The sequence below is a fragment of the Mesocricetus auratus genome, unplaced genomic scaffold (genome assembly GCF_017639785.1).
Source record: "Mesocricetus auratus isolate SY011 unplaced genomic scaffold, BCM_Maur_2.0 Super-Scaffold_4256, whole genome shotgun sequence".
Lineage (NCBI taxonomy): Eukaryota > Metazoa > Chordata > Mammalia > Rodentia > Cricetidae > Mesocricetus > Mesocricetus auratus.
In genome coordinates this window covers 1685422-1706216 of record NW_024429182.1, presented here as the reverse complement: position 1 = coordinate 1706216, position 20795 = coordinate 1685422, and the positions used below count along the sequence as shown (strand labels likewise).

At 51.2% G+C, this 20795-nt stretch overlaps 1 protein-coding gene across 2 annotated transcripts; it reads left to right on the top strand.

Annotated features, from left to right (window-relative positions):
• Window positions 1-12853: 12853 nt before the first annotated feature.
• Window positions 12854-19470, top strand: Emx2 (empty spiracles homeobox 2). 2 transcript variants are annotated; one of them, XM_005085343.4, is made up of 3 exons: window positions 12854-13748; window positions 15741-15925; window positions 17947-19470. In XM_005085343.4, exons 1-3 carry the CDS (start codon window positions 13340-13342, stop codon window positions 18112-18114), a joined length of 762 nt encoding a protein of 253 aa, XP_005085400.1. In that variant the 5' UTR covers window positions 12854-13339; the 3' UTR covers window positions 18115-19470. The 2 variants fall into 2 exon arrangements, with proteins under 2 accessions (XP_005085400.1, XP_040597984.1); XM_040742050.1 differs by lacking the exon at window positions 15741-15925 and having other exon boundaries at window positions 13238-13748; window positions 17947-18050.
• Window positions 19471-20795: the final 1325 nt, after the last annotated feature.

The window sequence follows — 20795 nt, the reverse complement described above, 5'->3', positions numbered from 1 at the left end:
CACACACACATACCTTCCCTTGAAGGCGTTCATGACATTTAAATGTCTATGCCAGCTAGCTCATGCCCCCCAAAAAACTTAATAAATAATTGATCCCACCCGTCCTTTGCTCCCCATGTCCTGCCTACCTGCCTAGAGTCCGTCACCTGCATACGTGCTACGTTTTGCAGCCCCAGACACACCTTTGCTGCTTTCTCTAAAGAATCCCCTGATTGACTGGCCCAACCTTCACCTCCAGGAGGTCCTTGGAAACGACGCAGGAAGCGTATACGTTCCTTGAATGATCCAAATGTAGTGGCAGCAGCTCTCTTCTGAGCACGTTTCCTCTGGACACTGATCCCATTACATAGCAGTGAGCTGTCTAGCTCCCCAGCTAGCTCTTGAGGGCCAGCACTATGATTGACTAAATTTGTTAATTGCAGGTCAACTACAAATTTCCTTGTAAATGGTAAATGCTCCATTGGTGGGGCGAAAATGACCTAAAACTTCTATAAAATATCTGATTTTTAAGTGATCCCATGCGTCCGCGTTTCTAAGGGCCCAAGGCTTCTTAACACACTCTGCACCCTGCCAACTTCATCCTCTGGGATATCAGGAGGCACTGGCCTTTTCTTTCTTCCCCAGAGCCAGTTTTTGCCTTGGTCTCTGCCTCTGCACAGACCCACCTCAGGCAGCTCTTCGGTAGAATTCATGTGGGATATATATATATATATATATATATTTCCCTTTGCCTTTTGTAGCGGCAACTTCCCTCCCATCGCCTTTCAGATGAGCAGTCTGGGGGAAGAAAAGGTAAAAGACTCCCGGAGAGCAGTGACAAAAGGTGACATCTTCCACCTGTAAGGTCACATTGCACTTACTGTACACCAGCTGGGTTTCCTCTGCTGGGCAGTGTGCTCCTTAAAGGTGGGGTCAGGGGAGTTTTCATCCTTGAATTCCAAATGCCAGCCAATGCCTGTCACATACAGATATTTATATGGGGGGGGCGTGGAGCAGTGGAGAAAAGTGGCTTTCATTTTTTTTTCATAGTTCCTATTGGTATACTTTTGCTCCCATCGAGCTTAACATTCTTCATTTTATAAGGAGATGTTTAATGGGCCTGTGGTGGGTTCCTAACACATTCATACAGTTTGCAGTTTTGAAGGACAACACTGTGTATGCCCGGTACTGGCTACAAAGAAGTCTCCGGAATCCCTGACAGTTAAGTGTCTTCTCGTCTTGACTTGGACTCTCTATGGAGAAGGGCCTTGTGGGGTGGGGGTTTGAGGGAAGACACTAAAGGAGACTGAGTCTGGCCACTGGCAGCGTATTCCCCCTTTGAAAGATACAGCCTCCCTGCCTGCCCTCTCTGTAGCTGCAAGGATGGGGAGGCTCATCAGAGCCCAGCATCTGATGGGTTAACAGACCTGTCTTCTGTTGTTGAGTCTTTAATTTTTCCAGCAAGTTCTTTTGCTGTAGTATTTTTGTCTTAGGATTCTTTTCTTTTGCTAAGGTATAGAGATTTGCAGTAAAATACCCTAACGTCTTAGGTGTGACGGGTCTTGGCAACGGCATGCATCTGCCACCGTGACCCAAATGAAACGAGTTAGAAAGTGTTTCCGACCCCTAGAATGTTCCCCCAGTCAGTCCTATTCTGGAGTCCCATAGCATCAGCTGGTTTGCTGGGTAAGAGCTTCATGTAAGCAGAACAACTTGTTCCTTTCCCTTCCTTCTTTCCTTCCTTCTTTCCTTCCTTTTTATCCACTAGAACAATAGTAGAACGTGTAGACATAATCTAATTTATTTTCCATAATGTCAGAAGTTAGCAGTCTCAAATGTAGGGCAGTGGTGGCTTCTGGGTAGGGGGAGTTTCAAGGACTGTCAATGATTTCTTTATTCAGTCTTGTCTCATATAAAACTACGCATCCGACTTTATAATAACAAAGGAAAATAAAGCTTTCTCGCAGGGCCATGGCTCTTGTGGCAAAGTGAGCAATCAGGTACATCAGCCCCCAGTCAGACAGCTCTCGGTCTGCTTCCTGTCGGGGTTCTTCAGTTTTGTCTCTGAACACGGAACAATTTGACCAAAAGCATCTGTCGGCCTCCAACTCGTTGCTTGCGATAAGAACAAAATTATACCCACACATGCTTTACAACCTTGATTGTACATTTGCATTCTGCTGGTGTGTTTCAGTCAAAGAACAGCAGAGGAAAATATGCAGATGTTCATCAAACTGGTACATTTCCCTGTGGATCAGCTGACAACGGGTAAAGGGACAGTCTCCTTCCCCTGTGTCCTGTCCTTGTGACTCTGGAATACAAACAGATGCTTCTCTGCGCACATGGAGAAGAAATGGAGGGGAGAGGCATGCATACTTTGCAAGTTTGGAACCCTGACGCAGTGTTCGCAGGGAACACTCAAAACATGGAGGGAAAGCAGCCTCCTGACTTCTTGGCAGAGTGGGAAGGCCAACTCCATTGACTAAACGGTGCCATATGTGGTAACCACCAAAACTGGGGCGCGGTTGTGTGTGTAGGGGGGGCTTGACATAGGCTTCAGGGTGATGCCAGCACTCTGTACAGACTAGCTAGACAGTGGGCAAGTGGAGAGCCTCATCGAGCCTGTCTCCACCTATTGAAGATGCTTGCGATGATTACTAGTGGGAAAGGTGATAAGTGTATATGCTCTTCACATCCCTGGCTCCTCTGGACCAGGGGTAAGCGCTCTGGTGAGGATATGGGATCCAGGCTCTTTATCTTAGGATCACTGACTTTTGGGGGAGGGTCATGAATCTGAGTCAGGTGTTCCTTCTTTACTCCATCTTTATAGGCTTTTTCTTTCTTATGGGGGGGGAATGGGGGCATTTTGTTAGTGAATTTGAGGTGGGGGGGAAAAAGGAAAAGCCATTGGAGTCATACAGAGCTGGGTAAGCATCATAACTCTCTCTCTCTGTGTGTGTGTGTGTGTGTGTGTGTGTGTGTGTGTGTGTGTGTGTGCAGCCTCAATTTGAACATCAGAGCCTCAGTTTTTCATGCGGAAAATGGGAGTAGCTTCCGATGGCATTGGTTGTTGCTTCAATGCATTGCTACGTGTATTTTGAGCTTAGCACAGCAGCTGAGGGAGACAAGAGCTGTCACCGATACGGATGAATTGTCTCTCATCTGAGATGCCTTGGCAAGGACAAGAGAAGAAACTGACCCTACCCTGTCTAACAGCGCACCTGAGCAGATGCCCTGTAAACCAGGGTCACGGGGGCTCGGAACAAGAGGCTTTGGTGCCTACACAATTAGAATGGAGTTTTCCCACCATGCTGGACATGGACAAGATGGATCACCTGAGCTGAGAAAATGGGCCAGATACTCCGGAGGCCATCTGGGGAAGAGTTGCAGCCACGTGGTTGGCACCATGCAGAGCTCCTCATCTGGAAGGCATGTTCCCGATGCTCCAAAGCAGCCTGCCTGCGCAGCCTGGGAAGTAGGGTTTGGCTGTTTCGCTTTTAGCAACAAGAGGTCACAATCCTCTCCCTCCTCCCCCACAACTTATTTTAGCTCCTACCTAGGGGCCTCTTTAGGATCTCCTTCACATCCGCAGAAACCTTTCCCCAAATCTCAGAGGCAGGCTCAGGGCCTCTCTAATCCATGGGTTTTGCTAGACGCGGGAGCTGAAGCCAACAGGTCTGGGGTTTAGCCAAATTCGCTGTTTCCCGGTACAGAGTGTTTGCAACAGGTGACCATTTGGGAGAGGGGATACTTTTAAGAAAAGGCAAGTCGGCTAACACAGTCCCTCCGCCCGTTTGCTCTTTGGCAATCATCTTCAGCTTTCCACTCCCACCCCATCTCCCTTCCCAGGCCTCTGAACTACCAACTCTGCTGTTTAGACCAGAAAGTTGACTGGGGCCTTTCACGCGTGCTCGATGGACCTGACTATCTCTCCTGCTGCCCAGCCCAGTCTTTTTTGCGGGTTCTGATCTTTTAAAGGGGTTCATCCACACACCCGAAATCCTCCCTATTTTCCTTGGGCCCACCTGTCCCTCCCCTTTGCAGAGAGGTGCTGCGGGGGGGCGGGGGCGGGGGGGTGGGGTGGTAGGGCGGCAGCCTGTGCTCAACCCTGACTTTAGCCTTCAGTCTCTCTGAGAACCAGGCTGGAGTTGGGAAGCTCTAAAGTCAGTCCTCAACAGGCTTTACAGCTTGGGGTCTAGAGGGCGGGGGGGGGGCGGACTACAGCAGGGCCGGGCGGTCCCGCAGCAATGCAGCAATGGATTCTTCCACAGCTTGGAGCCCAGCTGGGGAACCTGAAGTGAGAGGCCTCCTCCCCTGTTTCCCAGATGCTTCGGCTGAGCATATGCTTCACTCCTCCAAATAAATTTTTTAATTCATGGCATAACTTTGGGAACCTCTTAAACAACCGTGCGCAGAAGCAAACCAATTCCTACAGTCTCAGTGAGTAGAGGAGGCTAACCCAGGGAACCGGTATTTGGGAGACCAGGGGGGCCCTGCTGTTCCTCACTGCCAAATCCTCTTCCTGGAAACGCAATTGGACCCCAAGGTATTTTATAGCTGGTTTCAAAGAGGTTTCGGTTAGGTCCTTGTAAAGTTAGATTAAACAACACGAAACAAAACAAAAACATCAACTACGTGCTTACAAAAGAGATTAAAGGCTACACACACACACACACACACACACACAGAGCATGCAAATTTATACCAGAACAATGTATAATGCATATATATATATATAGTAAATATTAGATAATTAGTATAACTATAAAATAGCATCGGAGTTAGCTGCCATAAATTAAACAACACTCCGTGAAAGATTAATACATGTTATATAGTAAGCAGCATATAATGCAAACAAAGTGTGTGTATGATTGTGTGTATGAAACACAGAGATCTCTTCTGAAATACACAGGGTGCGCTGGAGTTTTATGTCTGCAGCACGGGAAAGGGAGTCACCATGGTCTAAATCCTGTTACATATGCTGAGCCCCCAAAAACTTCACCTATCCTAACTCCCCTGAGCCCACCTTGTCTTCAAGATAGATTAAATTATCCCTCCAAAGAGCAGTTTCTTGTTGGGATAATGGAATCGCAGTACTTCTTACAAGGGTCAGACTCTTAACTGGGGGGAGAGCGCAAATTTCATACAGGAGGACACTCTCGTATGGCCACAGTAAGCCCTTTGGTCCCTAGAGTGTATGCCTAACTGTTCTGTATCAGACACGCAAAAACAGTTTAACTCGCCATTTACCAATGTAGGCATTTACAGTCAATTTAAACCTTGAAATGAATCTTTATTTGCAAGATCTGAACGCTGGAGAAGCCCTTCAGCGCGATGGTTGGAAAGCCAGTATCGAGACCCATCAACGGGTTGAAGGAGATTCAAAGCAAAGTAAAACGTACAGTTAGAAAAATTATATTAAGGTCTCTCTCACAAGCAAAGCAGTTTATTAGGTGCTGCATGCATTTACTCGTCCCAGGAAGGAGAAATTAGAGAAACGCTTCCACGGAAAGTTACCCGAAAGAAGGAAATAAAGTCGGATGGGGTTTGTAACCTGAAACACTGGGAATTACTTTTCTCCGAAGTCACCAGGGTCTGGAACGTCGACATGAGTTGAAAGCTGGGTGTGTGCTTTAAGCAAAAGTGCTTTTCTGTTTTCGAAGGGAATGCCGGCAGGCCTAGAGCTGCCGCAGGGCTAGTCCGCCGCGAGGCTCGTCCGCCATCGGCTCCGGAGCCTGAGGCCGGAACGCGCTGCGGATAGCGCAGCAGCGAGAGCTAGGAGCGTTTATTTGCCATCACTTTAACTCTTGGTGGCTGGTTCTCTTCGAGCGCCCTGCGGCGGGCGGAGTGTTAGACAAGCCCCGTAGTCTGTAGCTCTCACCTCAGAGTCAATATTATCTCAGATGGGCACAATAGACTGGAATGAAAAGCTAATATTGAACCAATGCGGTCCCTGCTCTCGCCGCTGCGATGCCACCCTTTGTTGAGCAGCCCTGGGCGAGCCGCTGGCAGCCCAGCTAAGCTGAGGGCTTTGGCGGTCGGGGCCCTCTTCGGCGCTGGGGTGGGGGGGCAGGGGTGTGTGTTCACTGCTGGCCAGAGAGGCCCAGGCGGGCTGCAGCTGCTGTAGCACCCCAATTCCCTGGCTGCCAGGTGGAAAGAGAGCCGTACCGCGTTTCTCTGCGCTCCAACAGGGTCATGCAAACAGGAAAGCCAGGCCTAGTGAGCTCAACTTGTATGTGCCAGGGGCCCCTGACTGTTGTGTGTCATGGGGTATGGGCAGCTTGGGCACCGGAGCCAGAGTCATGAGCCCTAAAAGGAACCCATTAAGGTTACCCGTTTCAAAGTCTAGAGCTGTTGGCAAAGGGTAGATACTGGAGGGGGAAGTGTTTCGGGCATCACAGGAATCTCCACGTTGGGTGGGTAGGCAGAACTAAAGTCCCAGCCACTCTCCCTTTTGCCCCATGCTTAGAGCTGGCGATGTTCTGTGGGTACTACAAGAGGTTTCAAGACCCGTTTTAAATCTCCAACGGGGGGAGGCGACAAAGGCACCAGGGCTGTTCTTCCACCCACAGATGCGCAGAGGTGCCCTACCCATGCCCTTGACTCCTAACTCCTAGGCATTGCTAATTCCCGGTTGGTAATGTGGCTTTCAGGACAGAGGGTGGGCCAGCACAAGAAGTCCAGGACCAGGGTTACAAAGATGCAAAACAGCAACAGCATGAATAGGTCTTGTGGCTCTGGTCAGTTTGGGGACCCCTCTGCTGATCTTCCAAGTTGGCTAGGGTGTGTGCTCTGGAGAGTGGGTTGGAGGGTGACTGGGTTGCTTAGAGCTCCTTGGGGACTGCTAACCAGTGTATCTAGTTAGGACATACCGGCAAGGTGGCACAGTGAACAGCTCTGTAACCCTCAGTTTTCTCACCTGGAATGTGGGCATTTTTACCATTCACCACACTTTAAAGTTCATTGACTTGTGGGTGTGAAAGGACATGCTTAAAGCCCAAACTCCACACCAGAGGGGAGATTCTAGAGGTCTTCTGACATTCTCTCCTGCCTTCCGGGAGAACTCAAAAGCAGTTGGGAACAAAGCCGCCGGAGAGCCAAGGAAGGTGCCTGAAGGACTCATACACACACCCTGGACCTACATGTGCAGTAGAGGAGCAGTTTTGGGGTGACTGGGGGATGCCACACTCTTATCACCCAGGGGTACCTGGAGACAGAGCTATTTCATGTCCGTCTGGGCAGTCACCTGGGCAAGTCTGTCCATGTTCTCTGGCTCCCGTGTCCTTGTGTGTGAGAACATCTGTTTTCCTTGCCTTGCTTTGCCTTAATCTCTCATTTGAAAGCAGCTGATAGAGAAAGAAATGGTGACACTCCCCCTTTGATTATTCCTTTGCCTTCAGTTATGAATCATCAGGGCTGTGTGTGCTGAGGATGGTCAGTTTCAGTGATGGCACTAAAGCCCGGAGATCCTAGTGTGTCTTCTGGGGTAGAGTGGAGTTCTGGATGGAAACGTTGGGTTAAAAAAAAAAAAAAGGATGGTTTCCAGAGACCCAGAAACTCTCAGGCTCTCATTGACAATGCACCCAAGGCCCTCCCCACACCATTTGGGCTTCCAGCAGAGTCTATGCGGATTCTACTGCTTCACCTCAAGAGAGGAGCTCGGCCTGCTCCTTGAAAGGTGAGGTGCCTGTGTGTCTGGTGGCAGGGGCGGGTCACCATAGCCTCAAGGTTGCCTCCTAGTCATGTCCTGTGGGCTGTGGTTATTGACACCGCACCATAATCAAGCACTCTCCCGCCTCGGGCTGTCTTCAACCCGCCGCAAGGGGGCGCACATCTAGGATGGCTGCACCTGGCACCCCCAGTTCTAACTGTACTCACTTAGGATCCCCACAGGCCCATTCTCTAAGCCACAGTGGTTGGACAATGATATCCGGGCCTCAATCATGGAGCTGCGGTCGCCTTTGCGCAGTAACTGGCTGTCTCCGTGGCTTAAGTGGTACCCAGTCGCCAAGTTCTTGTTAAGGGTGGAACCTATTCAATCCTCTCTACTCCCTTTACAGGAAAGCCTAGCTCCTAGAGAAGGGTAAATTACAGCAGGGATGAACTCTGGAACTGAGTTGAAGCCGACGACAGAAGCAGGTGGGACGCAAGGTCGAGTTACCCTCCCTTTTCAGTAGCCAAGAGCCTCCTCAGAGGTCCTCCTCTGGTTCGGACGTGCTTGGTGGCAGTGGGCTGCAGCCCCTGGCACTTTAAGCAAACTCCCAGAGTATCGCGCCCTTGCGCATCACTGGCCACTAGGCGCCGCTGCGCACACGCGGATCGAGTCCATGGGCCGCCTCGCCGGCTCCGCTAGAGAACTCTGGGGAGGATGCCAGAAAGGGATTTACCCTGATAATTTTTAAAAATGTTTTTAAGGTCTTAATTCTCCTTTTTGTTTTCCCACAGCCACCCTAGCTTTCAGAGACCAAAGGTACTGAGATCACAGTTACAGAGCTGGTGAAACTTTGTAGCCAGTCCTTGGTAGGTTCTACTCAGGACATCTTATACAACCCTGGGGGCCCCTGGTGAACAGTGGGGCACACCACTCTGCGGACACTATGGGACACAAACACCACCCTCACACTAGGGAAAAGGTAAATAAGGCTGAAAGTGAGCCAAGCTAACCTACCCAACGACCTGTACACCTGTAAGATGCCGATTCTGCCCTTTGTGATTAACCACACAGCTAGTCATCCAGGCGCCCCTACCCACTAGAGATACACGATGTTATCCACCCACCCCAGATACCTCTGGGGCCTAGCACCCACGCAGGCAGAGGCAAGGCCTCTGCTTCTCTGCTAGCAGATGGTTATCACAGATCCCCTGAAATCGCTGCCCTTTGATACTTCTAGAGAGTCAAGAATCCAGGCTGTCTCACCTCCCGAGGGAAGTTAATGGCCTTTGAGGGGGGACCCAGGGGAGCATGGCATGAGTGAGGTTAGTGTGAATACCTCTGTACAACTCTACTGTTCAGTCTGTGAAGCCCTGGCTGGGGTCGGAATATGACAGTGACAGCCATGAGAGGAGCTGGCTTTTTATTGATGTTCATTACGTGCTAGATACTGTCCTAACAGTTTGCTTTGCTCGTCTCTTGCAATAAAACTAAATGCCACTGCACTATTATTTATCCCCATTTGGAGGAAGAGAAAAAAAAGAGGCAAGGAAGGTAGGTGGCTTGCCCAAGGTCACACAATGAAGCTATGAGGGCAATGGGAAGACGTTTTATTAGGTATAATTACAAATAGAAAAAAATCACACTTTGTTCTGTACATTTTGAAAACGGGTTGTGTAAATTACCTTTACTCTGATAAAGAATATTTTGATCATACTGCCACCCAGAAACTCCCCAGCCCTTGCTACTGTCTGCTTCCTAGACACAAGAGCTGTGTTTTTACATACAACAAAATGAGTTCAGGGGAGGTTAAGGAGTCGGTCGACCCAGGTCGTTCAGTAAGACACACATACATGAGCTTGATCACACAGTCGCTGGGCTACAGCTATGATGTTCAACCCTCAGTGACTTAGGGTGCCCAACTGTGTGCAGGTACTTAACCAAACAGCCCCTTCTTGGGTCCTTAAGGAACAAAGAACGAGCAAATTCTCCGAAGCCAGAGGCCAGGAGCGTCTACAATCAATGAGCTCTGGGTCCAAGTTGGACTTGAAGCCCAGAGCTTTGGTGCGCCTCTGCTGGCCAGTGTGGTTAATGAGTTACTCTTTAGTTAATTCCTCCACACATCTGGGAGGCCAGATCCTTCCCAGGCACCTCGGGCTGGAGGCATGAATTAGCATACATTACCGGGCTTCTGGGGCTTCCGCACCCAACCACCGGAAACGCGCTCTTCTTTTTCAGTGGAGGTGGGGTGGGGGTGGCACAGAATACCCCTAAGGTTCCGGTGCGGCGCTTGAGGCAGAGGCACCGAGTGCTCTGGTTTCCATTGAAATTCAGAGACCAAACCTGCTGCTCCCGAGCATCGGCCACCTACAGGCCACCCAGAGCCCACCTCCCGTGGCCAGTCCTAGTGAAAGAGTCTGCAAGAGGCTGGTGGCTTGCTGGAGATACCTTGAAATTGGTGAAATGTCCCTGCCTCAGGCAAGAGACTAGGGGCCCTTGTCTGGAACTAGGTGCTCATTCCCCTTAGGACATTTCCCCTGGCACAAAGAGGGAAGCATTAGCAAGTAGCAACTACACACGAAGTACTCAAGGCCAAACATTTCAAACCCCGTGCTATGGGGGGGTGTCTGAATCAAGTCCCCCAGACAGGCCGGGATTCCACGGCCCTCAGAGTCAATAACTGTGATACCCTCAGCCAAGTTCATGAATGCTACCTGGGTCTGGGACACCACATTTGAGTAAAGCTGTTAGTGGCTCTAATTTGGAGTCACAGAGTTTCAGGCCCATTCTGAAGGCCCAGCCCCAACTTCTTGCCTCTGCTACAGAGGATCTGCGGTGTGACAAACGTGTGTGTGTGTGTGTGTGTGTGTGTGTGTTTCTAGCTTCAGAAGTCCCCCTCCCTCCGTTGACCCCTAGGTCCTCTAAAGCTTGCTTGGATATGCACAGGCCAAGACTTATGCCCTCCACTGGGCTTCGGGACTTCAGAGGCCTGAGCTCCAAGAGGCCTGTTTTCACAGCCCAGAGAAGACCAGGGAAAGATTTCTCAGCTGTAATCTGAGGAGTGGTTTCGGGGGCCCAAGGAGAGTGTAGCCTTCAAATGCACACACTTGCTTGTCATAGTGATGGATCTAATGCCAAAAAGGGGGGGGGGGGACAAAGAAGCCAGGCTATCTAGAAGAGAAGGTGAGGATGTTGAAGTCCAAGGAAAGGGCAGATTTATGCCATTGTGAGAGAAAAACCGAGGCTCACGCCTGTCTGCTAGGCTAACTGTGAGGTGTGTGTTTGCAGGCGCGTGCTTGTATATTCTGGGGGCATCCAAAGTGAAAGGTTAGCAGCAATAGCTCCCGTGGTCTCCATATTAATCTGTCTGGAGCCTCAACGACACCAGGAACTCTTTTCTTATATTTTTGGTTGTGAGCCTAGCCTTTAACGGCTGAGCCATCTCTCCAGCCCCAGGAACTCTTTTCTAAACTCCCATTCTACCTAGAGGTCCCCGAGCTTCTGCTTCCTAGTAGGAGGAGGGACACTACACAAGAAACACGCACAACCTAAACAACAGCAGATAAAACAAACGAACGAACGGGAGTGCTGGCAAAGAACTCATTATTGCCGGACTTCCTGGAGCCTCCTAAGGCCCAGACCCTTGGTGGAATCAGATGGTTTTCATGTCTCTCTTCTGCAGATCTACTTCTCCCGGGTCTCGGGCAACCTAGTCACCAAACACAGACATTTTATCCCTCTTAAGATAAATGGCTTCGACCTGGGAGTAATAGATTTAAAGGACGCCAGTAAAAATTTTTTTTATCATTAATTGTAAACGTGCAAAATACCTGCTGGTACTTCACTTTAGAAGAATGTAATTGGCAAAGGCTGGGTGGGTGGGGGAGGCGGCTGATGAATAGATAATAGATCTTTAACCACCAATAAACAGAGAGCAGCGCCAGCAGGATGGGGGATGTGATCATAATTATGTCACAGCGTGAGCCAATGGGGACGGGAGAAGTCGGCCCTAAAATCATCCCAAAACCGAAGGCGAGCTCGAAAATGCGGACAGGGCCTAGGACCGGAGACGCTATCCTGAGCGTCTAGTTGCGAAACCTGGATTGGCAGAGCAACCCAGCCCCGGGACCACAGATGTCAGAATCAAAATAGGTGCAGTAGTAGTAGCAATAACGGTGACAAAGTCAACGCCGACACAAACTCCACTTCAGCTTCTGACCTAGGACTCAAGACGCCTTTCTCGAATATCCCCCCCCCCCACATCCCAGTGCGAACTGTTTTGGGGGGAAGGAGGTGAGCGCCCTCCGGACAGGGAAAAGCAGACACTCTAGGGCGAGAGCTGGAAGCCCACCGCAACCCGCACAGGCACAGCCAGCTTCTCGGGTTTCCACTTGCAAACGAACCAGCCGGGTCAAAGACTGCAAACGCGTGGACCCTGGAACCTCGAAGCTACGCTTGGCTGGAGGAGTGGGAGGAACCCCCTCCTCGCGAGCCTAGGAAACCTCGGGAGTTTTGCTGGGGGTGGGGATTGGTAGGAGTGAAGCGGGTTAGCCCTCGCCCGGAACCAGTCCCCGCCCGCTTACCCTCGCAGGACTCCCGAAACCATCTCAGTGACCCGGACGCCGGGCAGGAGACAGCCGCGGCGGGACCTCAGGGGTGAAGAAATCTGTGCGTGCGTCGACGCTTCAGTCCTAGCAGCTCCCGCGCCGCAGGCTTAGGATCCAGGGGTCCTCGGCGGAGGCAGCGCGGGGCCGAAGACTCTGCAGGGACCCGGGTGCCCCGGAGGGAGTGGTGTTGGTGCAGTAGGAGGTGGTGGCTGAGGGGGAGGAGGTGGGGAAAGAGGAGGAGGAGGAAGAGGAGGAGGAGGAGAAGAACGAGGAAGAGGAGGAGAAGAGGGAAGCGGAGGAGGCGAAAGAGGAGGAGAGAAGCCGCAGCAGGCGCCGGGGGAGCGAGGGAGCTAGCCCGGAGCGACGGGCGAAGGCACCGAGAGATCGGCGGCCGAGCGGGCGGCTGGAGGCACAGCCGGGGCAGCGGCGCCAACTCCGTTCCACTCTGGGCCGGGATCCAGGCCTCCGGGTTCCCAGGCGCTCGCCTCCCTCTGACGCACTTTAAAGAGTCTCCCCCCTTCCACCTCAGGGCGAGTAATAGCGACCAATCATCAAGCCATTTACCAGGCTTCGGAGGAAGCTGTTTATGTGATCCCCGCACTAATTAGGCTCATGAACTAACAAATCGTTTGCACTACTAGTGAAGAAGCGAACACTTCCATGGATTGTCCTTGGACTTAGGGCGCCCTGCCCGCCTTTGCAAAGGAGAGAAAACTTTTTTTTGCCTCCCCCGAAACCCCCCTTCCCTGCCTCTAACTCCAATCTCCCCCCCACGCCATCTCTCTCAAAAAATATTACCCCAATCCACGCCTGCAAATTCTTCTGGAAGGATTTTTCCCCCCTTTCTCCAGGTTGGGCTCGTTTGGTGCAAGATTCTCGGGATCTTCGGCTTTGCCTCTCCTCCCCTCCCCCTCCTTTCCTTTTTCCTTTCCTTTCTTTCTTCCTTCCTTTCCCTTCCTTTCCCCCCAACCCCCATCCCCACCCCAAACAAACGAGTCCCCAATTCTCGTCGGTCCTCGCCGCGGGCAGCGGGCGGCGGAGGCAGCGCGCTGCGGTCGCCGGGAGCAGGGAGCCCAGGGCGCCCGCTCCTCGGCGCAGCAGCATGTTTCAGCCGGCGCCCAAGCGCTGCTTCACCATCGAGTCGCTGGTGGCCAAGGACAGTCCCCTGCCTGCCTCGCGCTCCGAGGACCCCATCCGTCCCGCTGCGCTCAGCTACGCGAACTCCAGCCCAATAAATCCGTTCCTCAACGGCTTCCATTCGGCCGCCGCGGCCGCCGCCGCGGGCAGGGGCGTCTACTCCAACCCGGACTTGGTGTTCGCCGAGGCGGTCTCGCACCCGCCCAACCCCGCCGTGCCGGTGCACCCGGTGCCGCCGCCGCACGCCCTGGCCGCCCACCCCTTGCCCTCCTCGCACTCGCCACACCCCCTCTTCGCCTCGCAGCAGCGGGACCCATCCACCTTCTATCCCTGGCTCATCCACCGCTACCGATATCTGGGTCATCGCTTCCAAGGTACGTGCCACGTCGCGGAACTGAAGCGCGCCTCTCTGGTTCCCTCCTTCAGCGCGCCGGGCCTGCTCCGGGTGGGCCGCTCCTCCTCGAGGCCTGGGCGGAGGTCAGCCCGCATGCTCGGTTCTGAAACCAGGCAGCGAGGGGCCCCCCGTGTGGTGTAGGTCCCCAATTTCTGGAAGCCGAGGTTCGTTCGGGTTATTGACTTGTCCACCCCTTGACCTTTTGGAAAGGGGCGCGAACGAGGTGTCCGGTGGTATCCGCCCGGGTCGGTCTGGCTGGGACAAGTCTGCCGGGCGGCGAAGTCCACTGTCAAGAAGCCCCGAGCCCACGAGGTCCCCAGAATCCTGGTCCTCGGGACCGTGTCCCCAGCCGGTCTATCGTGTATCTCAGGGATTCAGACCCGGCCACATGGCCAGGTTCACTGGACTGTGCGCTCCTACATTCACTCCACGCCCCTCCAGTCCAGACCCGAGACTTTCAGGTCTTCAAACCCTTGACGGAAGCAAGGGGACCTTCGAAATCTCAGAGCAAACTGTTTCCCTTCCTCTAGCTCTGGAGGCCTAGGGAGGGGCGGAAACAGAGCAAGGAGAAACCTCCACTGACTCTCTCCCCTCGACCTGTTTAATTGAGGCACCCGCTGGACGCGGCAGGAAGGCAGGTTCCGTCTGGTTTCTGTTTGGTTGATTTTGTTTTTCTTTAAAAAAAAAATAGAAAGAAATTAAGAAAAAGAAAAGGGAAAAACCTAATCGAAAGAAGGCCCAACAAGGGAAGATCTGTTTGGGTGTCTTCATTTTTTTTTTCCGATTTAGGGGTTGGTAGGGAAGATAAAACTTTAGGAAAAGGGTTCGAGTATTTAGTTTGCTGAGTGTAGTCCCTAAAAGACCCACCTCCGGCGGGTCAAGATCGATACCAAGGGGCTTGCCCATTCAATAACACTTTGCTTTCCTGTCAGAGTCTAGAATCAGGTAGATGCCGCCTCGCCATTATATATACATATATTTTCATAAACCTCCAAACAAAAAACAAATAAAAAACCCAAACCAAAGTAATACACCTTTCTCCCTTAGTTCGGGGTTGAATTTTCCTCCACTCCCACTGGGACTACTGGCTGTTTTTTTTTGTTGTTGTTGTTGTTTTGTTTTGGTTTGGTTTTGGTTTTCATTGTTTGCTTTTTTGGCGAAAAGATTCACTTTTTTAACAAATACGAGAAGCCGAAATACCCAGCCTTGCTTTCAAAGTTTAGAGCCCAGCTTCCCCATTTTCTGCCAGCCACGTTCGTGGTCGCCCCGCCACATCAGGAGCAGCCCAGATCTTCGTGACGTGACCGCGGACCATCGCAACTCGGTCACCCCGAGGCTCCGGTCCCTCCACTCTCCTCTCCTATCTTTCTGCAACCCGGGACCCCCAGAACTGAGTACTCTGGAGGCAGTCGCCTTAGAAACTCATGTCCCGACCCGGCTACAACGACTCGACTGGCCTCTGCAATTTCCCAGCGAGATAGCAAGACAAAAATTCTTAAATAAATCCGCGAGAAAACTACGGGTAGAGTCCCACTGTTCTTCCCAAGCTTAAGTCAAAATTTTAAGTAGGCTAGAAACTCGGCAGCCTATTCTTATTCTTGAATGATGGGCACCAAGACCGGGCTCTGTTGTCCTGGCTTCTGCTCCCGACACCCGTCATGGAAGTATCCAGGCCTGCGGTGCCAGGGCAGTTGCGGAGCCCGCGGAGGTCTGGAGCCTGAGCTTTGGCCCCTCAGAGACAACTGCTAGTTGGGTACCGCCCAGGTTGGAGCCTCGGGGGCCAGGTTCGGGAGACTCAACCAGCATCCTTTGCAAAAACCTAGGGAGAGCCACCGGCTTGGAGGCCGGTCTGGTGCTGCGAATTAGGCAGAGACTCGGGGAGCTATACTGGGCCAGCCCGGCTCCAGAGAAGCCTGCAGGCAACTCTGGCCCGGGAGGCCCCCTAATGGTACTTCTGATGTGCCCCCTGCAGGGAACGACACAAGTCCCGAGAGTTTCCTTTTGCACAACGCTCTGGCCCGAAAGCCAAAGCGGATCCGAACCGCCTTCTCGCCGTCTCAGCTTTTAAGGCTGGAGCACGCCTTCGAGAAGAATCATTACGTGGTTGGAGCAGAAAGGAAGCAGCTGGCGCACAGCCTCAGCCTTACGGAAACTCAGGTGAGTGTGACCCGGCAGCTAGGGTACCCATTCGGACCCAGGCAGCTAGCGCCCAGCACCAGGCGGAGCTCCAAGAGAGGGCTCGTGGAGTTTATTTCCACCCCAGAGCTCCAGGTCAGTAACTTTCCAGGTGCTCGGCGGTGTTGTTAGGGCAGTATGAGCTACAGGGATGAGCTCTCCTCTGCTCTGCTGCTCAGGCCCCCCGGTAACTCCAAGCCATGTACTTTTGGTGAGAATCACCGGAGACTCAACTCAGGTCCGAGATGAGGCTATTTGCAGCAGGGTGTTCTGGTGACTGGAGCTCTTAGCTGGAGAGAGTAGGGAATGAGAGGGTAGGTACATGTTCTTAAAGGGTCCATCCGATTATCCTTAAGGGAATGCCGGGGAGTCAGAATCTGGATTGGAGGAAGGCTGGGAGATCTTGAAAACTAGAGGGTTCGCAGAGAGCTAGCCTTAGGGGACGCGGCCTTCCTGAGCAGCAAGTGTTGGCAGCCTGGCTTGGGTTAGTCCCAAGGCGGGGAAGGGGTTTCGGTCTACAGTAGGCGCTACCGTACTCCCAGACGCGAGGCAGGGTCAAAGTGCCCAGTAAACAGAAACGTCTGGGGGCAGAGTAAGTTGTACTGCTTTTTCTAAGAAGTTCAAATTGAGGGTTTTGTTTTTTAAAAGTTCCCCCTCCACAGGGGGAAGAAAAATAACAAGAGTACCTTGCTTGCGCGTCTGTGCAGGGCAGGCACAAGGCAAGGCCCAGCTGATTGCTCCTGGATAGCCGAGGCAGCGGTGGTCTTTGTCCGCCTGGCTGCCCACACTGCCTGGAGTCTTTGTGTGCGTGTCAAGCCCAGAGCACACCGGACGGACCAGCTCTTTGGGCAAACGCGGGGGTGGGGTGTGGTGGTGGGGCTGAACTGTCCTCCCCCTTAATTAGCAAACTCAAGACATATTAAACTCAGCCTTATTCCGCTCCGATTTTTCACGGGAGGGTACTTTGGGGGGGCAGGAGAATTGGGTGAGAACAAGCGAGGACCCTGTGGCACTCTTAAAGGTGGGTGTGGAGTGGCATCTCAGGAGCCCAGGAACTCTGACTGGGGCCACCGCCATCAGGACGCGCGCGGGTTGCAGTCAATACTGTCTTCATCTGTAGGACACTGCTGAACCAACTTGGGCGCAGTGCCCCTGAATGGAGGACCCAGGAGGCCAGTGAGGGCAGCTAACTTCATTGCTCGCTAGACTCCTAGCTGCAAGCTCTGGGGAAGGCTGCCAGACCCTCTCCAAGAGGGAAGAGATGTGGCTGAGGCTGAAGCCGATCCTACCTTGTTTAGGGAGGGACTGGACTAGGAGAGGAGGAAAGAGGCTCTCCGCTTCTCCCCCCTGTTCAGTTTCTTACACTTCCCTCCTAAGTCAGTCTCCCTGAAGCTTTCACTTTGCCCAAGCCCTGAGTGAGGCCTGTAAAGTCGCTGTCCACTTGGCTTTCCCTGGGTTATCTGGAGCCCTGCTCACCTGCCAGTGTACCCCAGCAAGGCCCCGGAGAGCAGGCAAACTCCCATCCTCTACTTGGCCTGGCAGAGGAGGCGCTATATTTAGGCAACTTCAGACTGGCAGAAAATAGAAAGCACATTAGGCCCGGCAGAGACTGAGGTCTTTTCTTCTTCACTCACTGGCTGAGCAAGCAAGAAACATGTTTTTTTTTCTTTATATTTTTCCTTAATTATTTTTACAAAGTTTTGCATGCTTTGCAAAAAGCTTTTGCTCTCGGTGGGGATGCCTGTGTGGGAGAAACGGCTCCAATGAGGGTACTGTAGCCCTTTGGGAAAGGCTCATTGGTAGGCTTTGGAAAGAAAAGTGACTAGGCTTCTCACCTGGAGTCCCTGGTCTTAGAGGGGAGACATGGAGTGGTCAGCCCTTGGTGTGTGTGTGGGGGGGGATGGATGCAGCTGAGGTCAGGCCTGGGCAAAGGACAGACCTCTGGCATTTGATAGGAAGGCACTGTGAAGCATCTAACAATGCCCTCTTGCCTCTCCCCACAGGTAAAAGTATGGTTTCAGAACCGGAGGACGAAATTCAAAAGGCAGAAGCTAGAGGAAGAAGGCTCAGATTCTCAACAGAAGAAAAAAGGGACACACCACATTAATCGGTGGAGAATTGCCACCAAGCAGGCGAGTCCGGAGGAAATAGACGTGACCTCAGACGATTAAAAGTACAAAACCTAAATCCCGCAGAAATGGACAGCATGGAACAAAAGAGACAGGGAGAGGAGGGGAAGAAGGAAAAAAAAAACCCTACAAAACAAAACCAAACTGCACACACATTCAACAAGAAAGGGAGAGAGGGGAATCACAGCAGTGGCTTGCAGCAGACTTTGGACAGCGAGGGCACTGGACCAGGCACTGCGTACACGGAATGGCAGGACGGAGGCCCCTTCATCAACATGCAACCCTCGTCTAAAGAGGCAGCTGAGTGAGTGAGAGAGACAGAGACTGGGAGGGGAAGAGAGAAAGGGGAAGAAAGAATGAGAGAGAGAGAGAGAGAGAGAGAGAGAGAGAGAGAGAGAGAGAGAGAGAGAGAGAATGATGGGTCCTTGTGAGGCAAAGGCACACCCTGACAAGAGGAGCTGTCAGTCAAATGCCAAACCAGGGAAACAAGATGATTGGCAGGTATTCCGCTTATCAAAGTCCATTTAGAAATGATAATTGTTTTTTTTAAAAGGGCACAGGACTTTTGATTTTGCACTTCACAGTGTTCCCCCCATCTTTAATTAGAAATAACATACAAAATTCCATGTCTAGCCCCATCCTACACCTGTTTCAAAAACTTGAATTGCATGTAGCAGTTGTTGGGCGAATGGTGTCTAAAAAATGAATTGTAATTTTATTTTTCTGTTAAAGACAGGTTCTGTGTATTTTTATTTTTTTCTGAGAAATGTGCAGTCTGTAAAAAAAACACTTTTTGATACCTTCTGTTGTCAAAGTGATTGTGAAAGCTAAATGAAGTAGGCTCGGAGATAGTGGTCCTCTTACAGAAAAATGAGGGAGCAGGATTGGGATGGAGGGCGGGGGAGGGTGCCCCTGAGAAGAATCAGGATTTATGCTGGGGTTAAACAGCAGCAGCAGCAGCAGCAGTAGCAGCAAGAACAACCAAAACCTAAATTAATTCTATTTCTTGGATATTTCCTTTCCTAACATTCTGAGACTTAAATCCACCAAGTGAACTTCCCTTTCCGTGGTTGGAGAAATTGACTGCATCCAGCCACTCAATGAAATGGCCCATTCAGAACTTTAAGATTGTCTATTGCAAAAGTGGAAGGAAAGACTGTAGTTAACGGGGTGGTGGTTGGTAGTGTGGCCAAGGACATGGGAGTTTTCAAGCACTGAGTTTTTCTTCCAAGACCATAGACTTACTAAAGAGGGTGACAAATGCTTCCTTAGTGTCTTCTATACCAGAATGTAAATATTTTTGTGTTTTGTGTTAATTTGTTAGAATTCTAACACACTATATACTTCCAAGAAGTATGTCAATGTCAATATTTTGTCAATAAAGATTTATCAATATGCCCTCAGAGTAGTTGTCTTGGGAAATTGAAGTGGATCTTTACAGAAGTAACTCTCTAGCTTGTCCAATAGGATCCTCCTCCAACTAGGCTGGAGAGACCCTGACTCCCCACCCACAGAAGAGCCACACTGATGGCTTGGGGAGGGGGGTGGCATGTATTTTAGAGAGATGTGAATGCCCAAGGGAGAGGATTAAGACAGCCAAACTCTTTCAGAACAGGGAAAGGTGAGAAGCTGTCCAAGCAACTTTATTGAAGGAGTTCAGTTTCAACTTCAGGGTAAAAAGCTAAAAGAAAGTTCTTGCTTCTCCTTTCTTCTGTTTTCTTTTTTCTTTTTTAAGTTTAGAATGTAGTTGTGAATTGAAAAATATCTCCAGGAAACCCACTTGGAACCTAGATTCCGAGGCTTCTAACTTTGTTTCTGACTTCAAACCCCTTAAGGACACATCGTCGATCTCCCTTTCCCCTGTCTCCTTCCTTCCTTTCCTTTCTCCTTTTCCCTCTAATCTGCCAAAAGTGATGGGGATGAGCTCAAAGGCTCCAGACGCCTTATAAGGCAAGCATTTTGAGAAATCTTCCACTCTTAATTTTAACATAGAAAAGAAAAAGTTGTAACCATTCTCAAAGAAAACTTCACTCTTTTCCCTCCCCCTCCCCCTTCTGGGGGTATGAGGTTGTTTTTGCATGCTTCATTTGCTTCCTATCCTGATAGGCTGCATTAATCAGTTTTATTTCCATTGATAGAGAAACCTCGTCTGTTCTGTTCCAGCTACAAAGCGTCCTGTGAGCTTTTGTGAAAGTGCAAATCAGTTTAAGCAATTATCATACCAGGAATATGAAGGGAAAAGAGGAGGCCTTGCCCAGTGGTCTCCTTTAATCTCTTAATCCGCGGGTCCAGGGGGGCTGCCTGGACATAATTTAGGACAATCTCCCCCACCCTTTACACCGTGATAAGGCCAAGTTACAATGCAGGGCAAAAATACAAGCTTTGTTAACATCCTGCCTTGAAAAGTTAAGATTAGACATTCTGTGAATGTGTGGGGACTATAGGGCACCGAGGAATCTTTTCTTTCTGTTTTTTTTTCTCCCCTCCCCTAAAGGAGGCTTCATTCTCTGCTTCTCTCCCTCCTTCTTGCTCCCTGTATCTCTGTCACCCTTCTCCCCTTGGTCTTGGTCCCTGGGCAGACCTGGCTGCTCATATTATGAGATCACAAAGACCCTTCCACCGAAGTTTGTTCTGTGGGGGACTGCAGGCAGTTTCAGAAGACACAGGTGCCACCCGGGAATTCCACAAACAACGCAGGAGCTTAGGCGGCTCCCACAGTGGGA

Excerpts from the sequence above, each read along its gene's own strand:
- Emx2 (XM_005085343.4), top strand. The coding sequence starts at position 13,340 with ATGTTTCAGCCGGCGCCCAAGCGCTGCTTCACCATCGAGTCGCTGGTG. Across the intron at positions 13,749-15,740 it reads TCTGGGTCATCGCTTCCAAG|GGAACGACACAAGTCCCGAG; the intron begins GTACGTGCCACG and ends TGCCCCCTGCAG. Across the intron at positions 15,926-17,946 it reads TCAGCCTTACGGAAACTCAG|GTAAAAGTATGGTTTCAGAA; the intron begins GTGAGTGTGACC and ends CTCTCCCCACAG.